At 44.2% G+C, this 16505-nt stretch overlaps 1 protein-coding gene across 1 annotated transcript in view; it reads left to right on the forward strand.

The window, feature by feature from the left end:
- LOC144124608 (uncharacterized) overlaps nt 1-16505 on the forward strand; it is a 165344-nt gene that overhangs the window by 13178 nt on the left and 135661 nt on the right. The window contains exon 4 of the mRNA XM_077657399.1: nt 1749-1966. Coding sequence (XP_077513525.1) covers nt 1847-1966 — 120 coding nt within the window. The 5' untranslated portion in view covers nt 1749-1846. The remainder of the gene's footprint in view (nt 1-1748; nt 1967-16505) is intronic.

Here is a 16505-nt window from a genome sequence, read left to right on the forward strand (position 1 = left end):
AACAGACGCATACATTGTACTACATTACGCCGAAAATTTCAGTTCTGTTCAAAGTGACCAAAAGCTGAGCGTGGAAGCAGTGACGCTGTGACCTATTCTGGCCCTGAGTCAAAGTCAACTTTATTTCAGCATCCAACGTCCAGTGGAGAGGAGTGATGTTGAGTGGGGGGGGGGGGGGGGGGGGGGGCAAGCAAAAAGCCTTAAAAAGGCTTGACAAGGCCCGCACCCCGTGAAAATTACAGCGACGCAGTGCTGACATAAAATGTGTATGAAAATTAAAACAATAAAGAAAGAAAATGAAACAAAATACACATGTCAGAAAAAATTAGACTCACAGCGAGTACAATTACACTTCATGCATGAAAAAGGAACGATTTATGGAGACAAGTGTTTACACAACAAAAACTTGGGACAAATTCGTGCTCGTATCTTGCACACTGTAGTAACAAAGGAAAATGTCAAAGAAATAACAGTGCAAGGAGGAAAAATACACAAGCAAAAAGCAACAGGCGCGGAAGAATGTAGCTGACAAGTAAGTTTACTTATGCAAACTAGGAGGCAATAGGCTCAAGATAAAGCAATATAATACATGAAAAAGACAGAACATTGCACAAGGCGCGTTAGGAATGTGCAAGGAAATCAGAATTTAACACAGTCGGCAAGGTGTACCGTAGCAACTGGCGACCGTAATTTGTTCGCGTGTACGTTAGCTGCCACTGTACAGAGTTCCTTGTGCAATAGACAGTGTGACGTAATTTCAGAGCCGCAAGTTCCTTGAGATAAAAGTTATTTTTCTTCATCGAGGTTTGATAGCGTGAGGAAAGCAGTGAATTGTAAAGGTTAGGAGGTGGAACTAGACCTAGTTTCTCAAACATTGGCCGGGTGTGTGCGTCGTCCCTGTGTGTGCGTCGTAAGCAGCATTAGAAATGGTACGCACAACTCTCTTTTACAACATATGTATTTTGGTGATATTCGTAGAAGTGCTAGTATCCCAGACTAAGTAGCAATATCTGAGTGTTGAGAAAAGCAGGCAATGAGAAAGCAGTAATTTTATGATTTGCGGCAAAACAAAACGCAAGCGCGATACTATTATGACGCTACGAGATATTTTGGAGCAAGTCATTTGAACGTGAGCGTCCCACGACAGGTTTTCGTGGAAAGAACTCCGAGACTTTTGACAACGGACGCCATTTCAACGTTGGATCCAGCAAGGCCAAGATTGATGGTTACGTTCGCCTCTTTGTTTTTCGGGCGGAATAAAACTGCTTTCGTTTTCGAAACATTTATAAGTAGAGAGTTTACCACGCTCCAGTTTGTTAAAAGCGCAAGTACATTGTTTGCTTTATACTTGGGGTTCGGTTAAGCTAGGTCCAGGAAAGAAAAGACTCGTGTCATCGGCATATATACGATAAATCTAGTATGATCACTAATGTTTTCTAGCCGCCGCGGCGGCTGAGTGGTTATGGCGCTCGGCTGCCGGCCCGAAAGACGCGGGTTCGGTCCCGGCCGCGCCGGTCGAATTTCGATGGAGGCGAAATTCTAGAGGCCCTTGTGCATTGCGATGTCAGTGCACGTAAAAGAACCCCAGGTGGTCGAAATTTCCTGAGCCCTTCACTACGGCGTCCCTCATAGCCTCAGTCGCTTTGGGACGTTAAATCCCCCATAAACTAATGTTTTCTAGGTCATTTACGTAAATGGTAAATGGCGGGGGCAGCAAAGGTGCTCACACAACTGTTTTGAATTCGCAGTCCCTGTCAAGATTACCGTATCAAGTGCGGTCTTCAGGCTGCTGGCTTGGCTGGACCCGCCGACTGAAGCCGCATACCGTGCTTTCACACTTGAAGATATGCCCCTTCGCAGCGACTATAAAGCCGTGCAACTCGTCAACTGCCTTCATACATCGGGCAGCGGTGGCGGCGGCAGGTTGCTGCACAAAGGTGCTCATACAACTGTTTTGAATTCGCAGGTTAGTGTTTCTCTTCTTATTGTTGTTAGCCTGTTGCTGCCACTGCTGCCACCGCTGCGCATGGTGTAGTGTCTTGTTGGCAATGTCGTCAGAAAAGTTTGATCCTTGTTCTGCATGCTATAAGACATTATAGATGGGGAGGAATTTTTGACCTGTGCGGATTGCCGTCAAAGTTTTCACGTTGGGAAGTGTGCAGGTGTTGGGAAGCGGAGTTTCAAAGCAGAATCTGCTGAATTTAGAAAAAACCGTGAAATGCCTTTCATGTCGATCTTCTACGTCTCGTGCTCATGATAGCAGCAGTAATATGGCTTCAACCGCCGTATGCAAACAGCTTGCTGAGATTAGTAGATCTTTAGCAAATCTCACAACCAAAGTTGATGATCTGTCGTCTTCGAAAGACACTGTTTCAAGTACTGAACTGTCCGTTCAACATATGTCTGACACGTACGACAAATTGTTAGAAGTAACATATAGGCATGACAAGGAAATTGAGCTCCTACGTAAGAGAGTAGATGACATTGAGACAAACCAGGACGGGCAACAAATTCGAAAGTTGCGCCCGGAATTAAATGATCTAAGCCAGTACACTAGGCGGCAAAACATGGAAATTCATGGAATGCCTGTCACTGACAGCGCAAATTTGCTGAGCAAAGTCAACAGCCTTGCGATGAAGCTTAACTTACCCTCACTTGTTGCAAGGGACGTTGGAGGGTTACACCGCCTTCCTTCACAACCTGACAAGGTGCCTGTTGTCTTGATCCTTCTGCCAACCGATCCACAAAAGAAGACTGGATTTCAAAGCGGAATGAATGGGAAGATGAATTTGGATTCTTTGATAACTTGACTGCTTCCAGCAAGAATTTACTCTGACTCGCCAAAATGAATGCTAAGGAAATGAAATACGCCTTCGTCTGCTCTAAGGAAGGGAAGATTTATGTTCGAAAGCAATCAGAGGCCCGAGCAATAAGAATCGCTTGCGACGAAGGCATGGATAAGAATGTTTAAGTGCTGTAGCTGCGAAGCTGCGCAGTACACCTGGTCAACAATGGCGTATTTTACTTCCGAGACATTCACTGAGATTCTAAAAAATGGTGCTTATAATCCTCGCAAAACACTCTCTCTTTGCCACTTGAACTGTCAGAGCCTAAAAAATAAATCGGAGGAAGTAGAAGCTGAATTACTTAAACTTAACTCTAATCTTGACTTTATTGATTTCACTGAAACTTGGTTTAGGTCATGTGCAGATGTTAGAGTTTGCTGGTTACAAACCTATTTCAGTACTCCGAGACGGAAAGCGTGGTGGTGGTGTACCTTTATATGTCCAAAATCGTTTGTCCTTTGATATATTGTCGAATTATTCACTGGTTTGTACTGACTTTGAAACGCTCTGCATTGCTTCTCCAAGAGTCACTATAATGGTTGTGTATCGCCCCTTAAAATAATTCAGTCAACTTTTTTGAGTTCATTGATTCGTTTCTGAAATTTGCAAACTAAAAAAGCTGCGTGTCATTGTGTTAGGTGACTTCAATATTACCTTTTTGGAAAACAACCCTTTGAAGATCAGCTTAAATGAAATAATGTTGTCTCATGGTTGTGACGATGATATTGAATTGCCTACTCGTATATCATTACACACTGAGACATTAATTGATTTGTGTTTTACTAATTTCCCACCCAACAGCTGCATATCAGGTGTTTTTTCTTCTAGGATTAGTGATCACTAGCCTTTCTTCTCACTTTTTCCTAGGACGGCGAAATCGAATGCTCCCGTACATGCGCGGAGAATTTATGATGAAAAGAATGTATCCAGATTTTGTCACTTGATGTCTACAATTAATTGGGTAGATGTATATCGTGCAGATCACTCGTCCCGTGCCTATGATATATTTATTCAGAAACTGCTTGAATCTTACGACGCTGCGTTCGCAACCTGAACTATAGAAAAACACAGAAAGACTAGAAAAGAGTGAATGACAGGCGCGCATTTGATACAAATAAAGCAAAAGAATAAATTGTTCTCTCATTTTTTGGAAACACGATGCCCGGATGATTTCATTAAGTTTAAGAAGTTTCGTAACAAATTAAATTCAGATTTAAAGCAGGCTAAATCTCTTTACTATATTAATAAGTTCTCGTCTATTTTGCACAACCCTAAAGTACTTTGGCAAGGTACTAACGCCATCATAGGGAACAAGAAAAATGATCTTCCATCTGAGCTAAAAATCCATGGGGTAAATTATGCTGGTATGTCACTTGCAAATAAGCTCAACGAACATTTTTTAGCTGCCTGAGCATACCAGCCTTCAGTTAGCTGCCATTTCACTCGGGCTATAACACTTACTTGCCCTCCTGCAGCACTGATTCTATATTTCTGTCCCCCACTTCAGCGGATGAAGTTGTTTCTATCCTTAATGCTTTTAGAAACAGGAGCTCACCTGGAAACGACGAAGTAGCTGTTTTTCCTATGAAATGTGCAGTTAATATTATCGCTGGTCCCCTTACGCATATTTGTAATAGAATGCTGCTCTCTGGTCTATTTCCTAGCAAATTAAAAGTCGCACGTGTTGCCGTGCTATTCAAAGGTGGCAACAAAAATGACCCGAACAATTATCGTCCCATTTCGATATTGCCTCTTTTTTCAAAATTAGCTGAGCGTGTTCTCTTCAGTCGAATAAATAACTTCTTAGAAACTAAGCATCTAATCTGTCCCCAACCGTACGGTTTTCAGGCCGGTAAATCAACCCACTCAGCTCTGTTAGATATTAAAAACTCTATAATTAACAATTTAGAGAATAGGCTTTTCTCTGTTGGAATTTTTCTTGATTTGTGCAAAGCCTTCAATTCTGTGAAGCATTCAATACTACTTCATAAATTAGATACTTATGGGATCCGTGGAGTTGCAAATGCATTTTTGGAGAGTTATCTAAGTTCACGTATCCAGTACACTCAGATTCATGATGAAAAATCTGCTTTTGGTACGATAAATGCCGGTGTCCCTGAGGGTTCAATTTTAGGACCACTTTTATTCATTTTACACATTAATGACATTGTAAACATTCCATTAACTCCTAATATTATGATATATGCCGATGACACTGTCTTTTTTTCTGGCTCCAATATTCAAGTACTTGAACATCAATCTAATGCCTGGCTTAACGAGTTAGGGGTTTGGCTCTCTGTTAATCAACTTCACTTAAACGTCAGCAAAACAAAGTTTATGCTCTTTCATCCTAAAAACAAACCATTAGATCATCGCGTCAAACTAGCTTTTAATGACTTGAACATAGAGCAAGTTTATAGTTGCCGCTTTCTAGGTGTGTATTTTCGCAGTGATATGGGGTGGACAGATCATGTAAACTGCATTAGACTAAAAATAACAAGGTCTATTTGTGTTATCTATCGTATTAGACATCTACTTCCACTACAGGTAAGAAGACAATTATACTTTGCCCTTGTTCATTCCCAACTTGTATACTGCAACCTGGTGTGGGGAACTTGCAACAGAACCGATTCGTATAAATTGCTTTCTCTTCAGAAAAGAGCTCGACGCTCATTATGTTCAAGCCCAGTTGTCGAAAATATTATTTTCGAAACATTTCATTTTCGCAATTTCTTTCATTCTTACAATTTGAGCTTGGCTGTTCACATTTTTTATAAAGTAAAGCATAATGTCAAGTCTTTCCAAAATGCTTATAATTCAAGAAATGTTACGGATGGTTTACGTGCAGTCGCCTTATCCACTGAAAGACCTAGAACAAACTATGCAAAACAAACTATAGATAACCAAATTGTAACATTGCGTAATGCTTATCAGCCTCTAATAAACTTCGCCGTAGAAAGTCATAGTGTATCCGGTTTTAAGAAAAAAACTGAAGATTCTTTTTCCTGTATAAATTAAGCTAAATTTCTATATTTTGTCTTTTGCATTGCTTCCTTTACTGCCGAGTGTTCATATAGTGTTTTCTGCCAATTGCTGTTATCTTTGCATCGTTTTTTCAGTGCTTGCAATTTCTATCGTATAACTTTTCTTGCTTGTTTTGAAAGTGTCTTTTTTTTTGCCATGCGGTCGCTGTTCGATGTATTATTCGGATTGTAGGCCTCGTCAGGAGGTTTGCCTCTTCTTCCTCCTTTTGCCTCACCTCGAGGGCATATTGTATTATATGGCCAAATAAAAATACCACTACTACTACTACTAATGGGCCGAGAATTCTGCCTTGGGGAACACCACTCAGGAGATGTGTAAAATTAGAAGTGTAGCTTTCACTTGTACTTGCTGCTGTCGATTTCTTAAGTAACTTTGCAAAAGCATCAGAAATATGTCTCGAAAACAGTAGCGTTAAAGGTTAGCTAAAAGAGTCGTATGGCTAATTCGATCGAAGGCCTTCAAGAAGTCCATGAAAATACTCAGCACATAGTGCTCTCACTCAAAAAAGGCTAAAATGATTTCCTTTTGTGTTAGTAACGCGGTTTCAGTTGAACCGGGCTTTGCAATCCCAAATTTAGCGACGTTAATATGTTGTGCTTAGCGATAAATCTCGATATTCTTTTGTGCATCAATTTTTCAATGCCCTTTGAGAAGACTGGTAGGATTGATATCGGTCTGTAATTGGACATGTTGTTTTTGTCTCCTCCTTTAAAAATAGCAGACACTTTTCCCGTTTCTAAGTGACTTGGAAAATGCCTTGTAGAAAAGGAAACGTTGATAACATGTTTCGTCAGGGGCGCTAAAATATCAATGGCATGCTTAATCGGTTGAATCTGCAAGTCATCAACATCGACACACCTACTTATTTTCAGGGATAAGAACACTTTTTTGATTTCAGGCACAGTCACCGGTAACAAAAACGCACTTTCGGGTATTCTGTGCTTCAGATAACTCATGCATTTGGAGTCATGCTTACGGCAAGCCACAGACACCAAAAAATTGTTACATGCTTCAGCAAGTTCGTGACCGACAAGGCTTTTGTAATTGACAGTCAACTGAATTGGACAGTCACTATGGTCTGAATGGGGATTTAAAACAGAGTTCAAACGCTTCCACATGAGGTCAGATGGCTTGGTTGTATCATTGTTGAATAGGTTTTCAGAGTAATGCGTCTTACTTCTACGCAAAAGCTTGTTCGATTTCTTTCGTTGTTTCTTAAACGATTTAAGGTCTTCCGAGTTCCTAGTCTTAAGGAAGCGCTCAAAGTGAGCGTTTTTTTTTTCACGAATAGCCCTGAGACATTCGAGTGTAACCCAAGGCTTGCGTGCTAATCACGGAAGCGTTTTCGTCACATGATGAAAGCAACTGTTGTAGCAAGCTTTAAGTTTTTCTATGGACAGTTCACATGCCTCTTCAGCATCTTTAGAACGAAAGATCTCATGGCAATCAATTTTGGACAGGCAGTTACAAAATCAATCGTTCTATTCTCTATATCTCTAAATCTGGTTACACGGGTATCTGAGTTTTCTGACAGGAGCGAACCGCATCTGAGCACCAAAAAAATTGGCGAATGATCACTCACGTGTAGAGCTAAAGTACGAGAAGAAAGCGGTGTGTTTTTAGAGTGTGTGATAAAAACGTGAATCAACGTCGACGTGTTAAGTTGAGGGCGGGTTGGAGTCGTTATAATATTTGTGCATGCGTGAGCTGTTAATAAGTTAGAAAGGTCATTCCGATTGCTTGACGGGATTAAGAGATTCATGTTTATATTGCCGCCGAGAATAAAATTGTGGTTATTTTCAATAATCCAACCCATGGAGTCAAGAAACGAATAAAAAGTTTCTGCGTCGCTTCCAGGTGGCCTATAAATGGTTAAGAGAATGCCAAATGGACTTTTTATCGACAAAACCTCGTAATGGGTTGTTAGCTTTGACCAGTCAGTAAGTACATCGCAGGCAATAGTGTTTTGACCAGTAACACAACACCACTACCATTCTTTTTCGAGTGGTTTAAAAAGAACGACACATATCCAGGTAATTTCAACTCTTCGCATTCGTCGCGGTACCATGTTTCAGTCATCATTATCACGTCGAAACGGAAAGTAAAGCTATCAAGTAACGTTATGATCGCATCTTCCTTATTTCTATCTGACTGAGCATTCATGTGTAAGCATGAAATGTTCCCTTTGCTAGCGCCAACGGGTGCTACCAAATCACGCGGCTTCAGAAGGCTAGTATTCAGATTTTTATCGCGAGTCAGGGGTCTTGCCATGTTGAAAGAAAAATTGTGACCGTTCTAGATTCAAGTAGGTCTTGCTGGACGCATAGGTAGTGCGACCATAGAATAAACCAGCCTCGTTGCCGCTTACTTTGAGGCTTAGTAAGTTGCACATTTTTGTTTCATGTTTTTGCGCTAAAGCTTGATGTTTGTTAACGTGGATAACAGAGGAACCTTTCGCCTTTCTTGCCAAAATACGCCCATTTCGAAGCCAGACATAATGATACTGCCTTTCCTTTGCTCGAGATTTAATCTGCCAAAGAAGCTTCTTTATAGCCGGTGTCTGGTTCTCGTTCAGTTAGATTTTTCTTCCTCATCTACTAAAAGTGCGCTCTTCTTTTCCAGCCATTTTTCTTCGGTTGTGCGCCTTGCAAACTTCACTAGTATTGGTGGAGGCGTGCCTGGTTTGCCTTTAATCCGATGAACTGCCTCGATGTCATCAACACTGGGAGCAAAGTCACGTGGCCTAATTTGGGTCATGACTGGCATTTAAAACAACTTTTTTTTTTCAAATTCGTACACGATAGGCGTGTAAAATTTATGTAATTTACGTGGTGATTTCAAGACAGGTGCAATTTAAGATATAGTACATTAACTAAGAGTGGCTGTCGATGGGATTTTGACCTCTTCTTACTTTATGAAGGTATGAGTATAGTAATGAGGTTATGCCTTAAGGAATTGCACTTTTATGTTATAACTTTTATTGACAAAAAAATAAAATTCTACTTTTCAGTAAGTTACAAGTAAATTCATCAAAATGAGTCACAAGGTTTTAACTAAACGAATCCGTTGCTCCAGTACGCATTTCAATAGCAAAACAGGAGATGGAGCAGAGTTAGAGGGAGCAATGAAGAGATGTGCCGTCTTTCCTGGCCTCTAAACTCTTCGCGTCATAAGATGAAGGTGCGCCAAGAATACTGAGCTGCAGCTGTTGTGTTAGCAGGAGAATAGAAAGGAATTGAATTAAGAGAAGTTTTACAACCAGCCTAGTGTGGTGTTTACTATTTTGCGACTTTCAAACAAGTTCGAATGTGGGCCATCTTAAATAAGTTCTTAATGCGTGAATACCTTAAGCGAAAGCAAAGACGCGAACAAAAAATTATCCAAAACAGCCAAACATTTTTCCCCAAAGGCGTGTTCGCCCAACGTCTTCTAAATATAAATGATGAAAAGTAGCACTTTATGCAGCAACTGATCCAAAGACAACCAGTCCAATTTCTGCCTTGGCCTGGAGTGTGCTTGTTTACTTACCACTCAGGCGTAATTTTGGACGAATAACTAAAATTTTGTTGTACAATAAAGCTTTTAATGTACTCTTCCTGGTATTTTGTTGGTGAAGGTGATATTGAGGCAATAACCGAGGCACGTCAGCCTTTTTACGACCCACCGAACATCACTTTCCTCGAGATCTGCCTCATCGTTCGCGACATTTACACAAATCTTAGTTAAACAAACCTGCATAAATTATACGCATTCTCAATCAGTCCTCCCTTAAATTAAAAATCACACAATCGCCCTCAACCTCCGATATGATCTGGATGATGACCTTTTAATGATACCCTCCGCCATTCTCCCTCTAACGATGAATACCTGATCACTCAGAGCGTGCTGTAATGAACTGGTTCGTTAGCTTGCTCGCGATTTCAACAAGGCTATGGCTGTCCCCTTGGTCAGCCCACTGGTGAGTCACGAGGAGACAATATGCAAGCGTGACTTGAAGTGCTATTACACGCTCTTTGGGATGATCTCACCCGTCCTTCGGCTCGGCAACCCTCCCGCTGTGTCACCGAACCCACGTCCTACGCACGGTGAAAATAATTGTTCTCGCCCCTCTGGTTCGTCCCTACCTTTACGGCTCCCCTCTTGTCCCAATTGCCCATTCCTTTATGCTAACATGGAACGCTGCCTTTTATTTGGTCCCGTAGCCATTAAATCACACCATTACCCTGACCCTGCCCCTGTCTCTTGGCGTCCTTGGCACTGGATCAACTGGCCCTGGTCTGAGAAGCCGCCGACCTCCTTGGGGCTGAATTTTTCAGTCAACAGAAGTTTTTCTCTTACTTGTAACCATAAAAGCGGGATGGAGGAAGAGAGTAAGGCTAAGAGTGGGAATGCAGGCGAGAGGGGGATCGAGATGGCGCTGCAGGGAGCGGTTATTACACAGTAAGGGCCCATTCACACTTGAGAGTCGCAGAGGTCGCGCGACTGTTTTGGTCGAAAAGCGACAGTCGCAAACGGTCGCGTTGGTCGAAAAGCGACAGTCGCGTGCCAGCCGCTCGCTGCTCGATTTTGCTCCCTCGCGAATGCGAGTCGCAAACCGCTGAACCAATCAGCGAGCGAGCCGAGCTTTCGGCAACGACGCCGCTCGCGGGTGCGCCGAGCTGCCGTAGTCGTCCTAAGCCTAGCCGGTTTCACATCGATGCCGCAGCTGAGGGCGTTTCGAAACTGACCAGCGCTGCAACTAAGATGCTACTTTAGTTACGGCTTTATTGTGAACCCCGCCTCATGATAATATAAAAATATGCTCGATTTCCGCGACGCCTTCAGCAGTGGAGAAACAGACGCCAGGCGATCGAGCCGCTTTGGACAACAGCAGCAAAGTAGCTATGAGAAGAAATATGCTGGTATCAAGCAACTCGGTATTGGCCAACGACCCTCAAAACTGATTCATTTTTGAATTTCTACTTCCCAGAGCATGGTATGAATGCGAACAAACAACATACTAGCGCATTTTTCTGATGCTAGCGGCCGGCATCCAGACTCGCTGGCAGGCCGCTTGTACGGCCGCGGTGCACATTGCCGCTATATCTTCCTCTCCGCTCAGGTCGTTGCACCCTTTTGCTAATATGGAGTAATAATGATAATAATTGTTTTGGGGGAAAGGAAATGACGCCGCATCTGTCTCATATATCGTTGGACACTTGAACCACGCCATAAGGGAAGGGATAAAAGAGGGAGTGAAAGAGGAAAGGAAGAAGAGGTGCCGTAGTGGAGGGCTCCGGAATAATTTCGACCACCTGGGGATCTTTAACGTGCACTGACATCGCACAGCACACGGGCGCCTTAGCGTTTTTCCTCCATAAAAACGCAGCCGCCGCGGTCGGGTTCGAACCCGGGAACTCCGGATCAGTAGAGCACTTTCGAGGGCCAAGCGCGAGCGCAGGACACGCGGCCAAAGCACACGAAACTCTCGAAAGCGCGCGAACGGCGTCATTCCCAATAATTCTCATTTCAAACGAGAATCGAAGGAGAAGGCGACCCGCAGGTCGCCTTTGCAAGTGTGAACATTGGTGTTGCCGAATTGCGGTGTAGTCGCAGGCGACTGCTTGTGCGACCTCTGCGACTCTCAAGTGTGAATGAGCCCTAAACATTTCGGGGAAACTTAAGCTTCGCCTTTTAGACTAGAACGCGATGGCGTTATTCGGACGCCGTCGCTCATCCTCAGCCACTATCGGCAGCTATGCGCCTGGTGGGGAGGTGCCGGTTCTGCGCGTTGACGGAGCAGCTGGGCCTCCGCCACGGGTGCTGTTGGCATTTTTCCCCACGAACGACACGACGGAGCCGCGGCACCCTTAGGCCACATTCTCACAGCCGGTTTTTCGCTTCCTCCGTCACCTCCGTCGCCGCCGGAGCCGACGGAACGGGATGAATTTGAACCGGTTTCCCCCCCGAATCGGGCGGCCGGTGCCGCTGGGTAATAATCATTATAATTGGTTTTTGGGTCAAGGAAATGGCGCAGTATCTGTCTCATATATCGTTGAACACCTGAACCGCGCCGTAAGGGAAGGGATAAGGGAGGGAGAGAAAGAAGAAAGGAAGAAAGAGGTGCCGTAGTGGAGGGTTGCGGGACAATTTCGACCACCTGGGAATCATTAACGTGCACTGACATCGCACAGCACACGGGCGCCTTAGCGTTTTTCCTCCATAAAAACGCAGCCGCCGCGGTCGGGTTCGAACCCGGGAACTCCGGATCAGTAGTCGAGCGGCTTAACCACTGAGCCAGCGCGGCGGGTTAAGCCGCGGGGTCCTGCCCTTCGTTTCCGTCGAGCGGCGGCGACGGAGCCCCGCCCCACAAAAAACGTGCCAGTTACAGCGCGAGCTCGCCTCACATGACCCACGGCTTGCTTGCTGCGAGCGAGAGATGGCGCTGGCGAGCGTCGGGGCTTCGGTGGCGGTGATGCGTTGGTGCGCGGGCTCCCGGTACACGGCCAAGCAAGCCATCGCCACAGGCCGGGCTGCCAGCGTCATGAGCCTCCGGGATATGAACGTTTGAGCGCAGTGGGGCCGTGCGGGTGCCCAAGGACCTGCGCATCCTAAACTCCCCTGTGTAAAGTTTCAACCACCACCACCGGGCACAAGAAAGGAAGCCCCCCCCCCCCACCCCCTTTTTTTTCTTTTCTCCATCGTTAGATGCACGTGTCTTGCGCCCCAGAAAGCACCCGCTGTCAAGGAACAGAGAGCGGATGACGGTTTTATTTCATTTGGCAATATACGAGGCGTTCCAGGTAAACGAATCTCCGATGAGTTTAGTGTTTGCATTGGGCGCGGGATATACGATAAGCGAAATTGCATCTGTTGCGCTCAAGTATAGCAGCATTGTTTTGTATTTGAATTTCTCGCGCTACCGCTCAAGGCACAGGCGAGCGTTGACCGGCCAAGACAGAGACAGAGCTGGAGGGAACCCCACAGAAGTCCCCACCTAGGTCTGAGGGGTCCTCACGCTCGGACGGGTCTGGACGCTCGCGCGATGCTGAGAACAAATAAGCGTAGCGTACGGTCAGGTGCGGGCGCGGCGAGCAGACGCCGCGGCGGCGCCAAAGCCCGAGGACGGGGCATACCAACGGCTCTCGAGAAGTGGGCCGGGTTAACGAAACGTACGTGTACTTGCAAAAGGGATGCTGACGCACGTTCAGAGGCAGCAACGACAGGCTGGCGCCGCTTTCCAGATTTTGGGGGGACGCCTGTGAACAGTCGGCACGAAGACGAGTAGTTTGTTACTTGCGGCTGTAGCGGCTCGGTTGAGATCGATAAATGCCGTAATGCTGGGAGCCGCCAGGTCACGGGTTCTCAGGAAGCCGGAGACAGTGGCTCAGATTGTACAGATATGACACCCTGCGAGTGGCCTTTGCGGGAGCTTAATTTATTTATTTTAGTTATTTTCCCATGCGCGCGTCGTTCTATATCTGTGACCAAAGGTTGCGTACTTCTCCTGTCGAAGAGCAATGTCTGCACTCAGCGTTTTTGTCCATTTACATTACTGAGAATCATAATGATTGTCAATTTTCCCACGGAACTGCATACAGCTTGGAGCATTTAGACAGCCCAAAGTATATAAGCCGCGCTGACAACTATGTCGCCTCAGACCCAGCTAACTGTGATGTTCAGTAAAAGGCTGACACAGGGGCTGTGAAGAAAATTGTCCTCGGCTTCGGTGGTAGCGTAATGCAGCTCTATAAAGAACAAGCCAGCTAATAAAGGGCTTCATTACTCTTCGTGGTGTAGACTGCCACCCTCACAACAAATTGAATTTCGTAAACCTCCCGAAGTTAAAAGCTATTACGTTGTGAATGATCAATTGTCCTAAAAATATTGCAAGGGCCATACAATAAATTTACTGCTGATAAATTTAGAGTTTGGGGAACAGATTTCAAGACCAGAATGAAATGAAGGGCGAGCACCGAACAACTAACACTGAACAAGCGTAAAAAAAGCAACAGCGGGGTAGAACTTACAGGTCTTACAGCATAAACAGCCAGCATCCCTGTCCTGATGCAGCTTCGGATTGCTTGTCTGTACATGCTGACGTTCTGAAAATATGGATTTACTGTTTATTTTGCGCAGCTCGTGGTGGAAACTTCCACAGAACTCCCAAGCCATGAGACATCTTTTGCAAGACAGTGCCAGTCTCGCTTATGCCAGTATGATGATGACTTCGGCAACCATAAATAATATAAAAGAACAGAACAGACTGCAAAGAAAAAGAGAACGGTGTTGAAGGAATGAATTTGTGTATATTGCTTGAAGGGGTACAGGTCTGAATGCCTATATTTTTTCTTCACTTCAAAAGGGCCTACGGGCAAAATAATCATGTAAATCAGCTCAAAACTGCAGTTCGCAGCGTTGATATTTAATTACAATCGAATTTGTTCTTTCAGTTCTCATCTAGTTTGGAGCCATCGCTAAAGTGCAGCTTAACGTCACGATCGACCAGCCAAACTGAGAAACCGAATTCCTGATGACGTCGGCCGAGCCGGCAAGCGCTATGGTTTCTCCGGTGGAGTTCCACTGTCAGTTGACGTCACAATAATTACGGCAAGCGCATCCTCACGTCACTCGATGCTTTAACAAGAGTTGTAGTCGGGCTAGTTGGTGATTGTCTTTAGAAGCTGCTCCTGTTCCATGTGTTGTTTCTTCGTGTGTCGTGTTTTCTAGCGGAATTTACCCAAGGCTCCTGCAGAGGGCAACAGGATTCAGGTGGAAGTGCCGAGAGGCTCCCAAGCAAACATTTCAAATCATATTAAATTATGTATCACTCAACGCCTGCGACTGAAACTTGGTAGACGTCATCTCCATAAACCTATGGAGCAAATCATATTTTTTGTTGGTGTGCGAAGTTCTGTATCTGTACTTCTTTAAAGCACTCCATACGTCGTCCATCAGACGCAACTGACGAAACTTACTGGGTGAGTAATAAAGCCTAGGCGACGGAATCGCTACAAAATGCTTGCATTCATATTAATTCACAAAATATACTAGCCATTCCGTACAGAGACGACCACCCTGTTGGTTTTAATTTCCGTGAAAGCGCATTAAAGCTGAAGCAGGGTGTTGATATGAGAACCAAAAAATATAATCCGCAACTGTGCCTACTGGGGTCATCAGAATATGGTCTGTTAAATATGAAGTGAACGAGACCTTGCATTCAGTTTTTTATGCTCTTCAGTGCAAGAGGTTGCACATGATGGACGGAATAAGAAGGGAGGTAAACTAAGCTGCTTGTACATATATGCTAGATAAAACATCTGGAACAGAGCACTCATATAAAGCTTGAACAGAATACTTATCTATAGCTTCAACAGATAATGTTTTTATCATATCGAAGTGTACCAAATTCTTCTCAACGTTCTTTTCTTGTCAAAATAAGAATTTACAGAAATGGCACCTTAACTCTGCTCTTGAAGCACACTGCACCGAATATTCGGCGCCAGAAAGCTTACCTTCATGACACATTTCAGACCTTATTGCACGAGTCATGTGCGATCTTGTAACCAGCTAAGAGGCAGAATAAAAATAACCATACTAGAGAGAAATTGGTCAGATGGTTCATGACAATCACATAGTGAACAAGGGAAGGGGAAAGGCTCAGGGTGCTTGCCAACGTTTCGCAAAGTGGACTTGTCTTCTTCTGCGCAAAGCTTTCATCATTGGTGGGCTTTAAATATGGTCATCTCTATTTAAACCCCGCCAGTGAGGTAGGAATTTATAACTGAAGATCGAAAGTTAAGCTAACTAGGAGTTTTCTGCGTTCCTGCTTCAAGACATCGTTCACCGTGTAGTGTAGAGGATAGATTGTGTTCAGCTAAGCCGCAGGCTCGTTTAACAAGACATGGTGTGCCTGTCTGCACTTGTTAGTTGTTCTTTCCCTTGAAGCGCGACTAACTGTTGAAGATGAGTGTATCTGGGCACCTTTGCGAGCTTTTCTTAATGATGTGCGTAGCAAAATTTTACTCCGAGGCAAGCTTTTCCGGTTACCTGTCAGGAAAGGAAACGACATAAAAAGATATTGTCATCCCGTGTTCATTGTATGTATGTTTGATTACCTGCACCATCGCGGTGTTTCAAATCAATGGAGCCATATTCTTTACTGACTGACAATGAGAAGGTCAGTACCTTGAAAAATAAAAAAAAATTAATTCTCGCTGAGATCAAAGCCGCAAAATTATTCGCACGTAGCCGCGCTTTTCCAGGGCCGATAAATATATTCCTTGTTGCCAACACAGAACAGAAACGGGGCAAAACAAATGTTTAGGCTCATGCCTGCGTTTAACCTAAAGGCACGGCGAAACACAAAAAGGTGATAACATGAGTGAACTTTTTCTGTGTGTTTCATTGATTGCGTTTTCTGTGTAGGCGATGAGCTGACGACCAGAGGCATTATTTCTTTTCGGTTAGTATTTCTTGAAACACATTGGTATTGCAATATTTCCATGATGAATAAAAACTGCAACTTGAGGTACAGTCGATGATGTAAAATAATTGTAAATATTGCGGACAGTGCTAGGAGGCCTTTCTTTTAGAAAGCGGCTAAGAATAAGGCTTCCTTCGTGTGTTCAGTCT

The sequence above is a fragment of the Amblyomma americanum genome, chromosome 3, assembly GCF_052857255.1.
Source record: "Amblyomma americanum isolate KBUSLIRL-KWMA chromosome 3, ASM5285725v1, whole genome shotgun sequence".
NCBI lineage: Eukaryota > Metazoa > Arthropoda > Arachnida > Ixodida > Ixodidae > Amblyomma > Amblyomma americanum.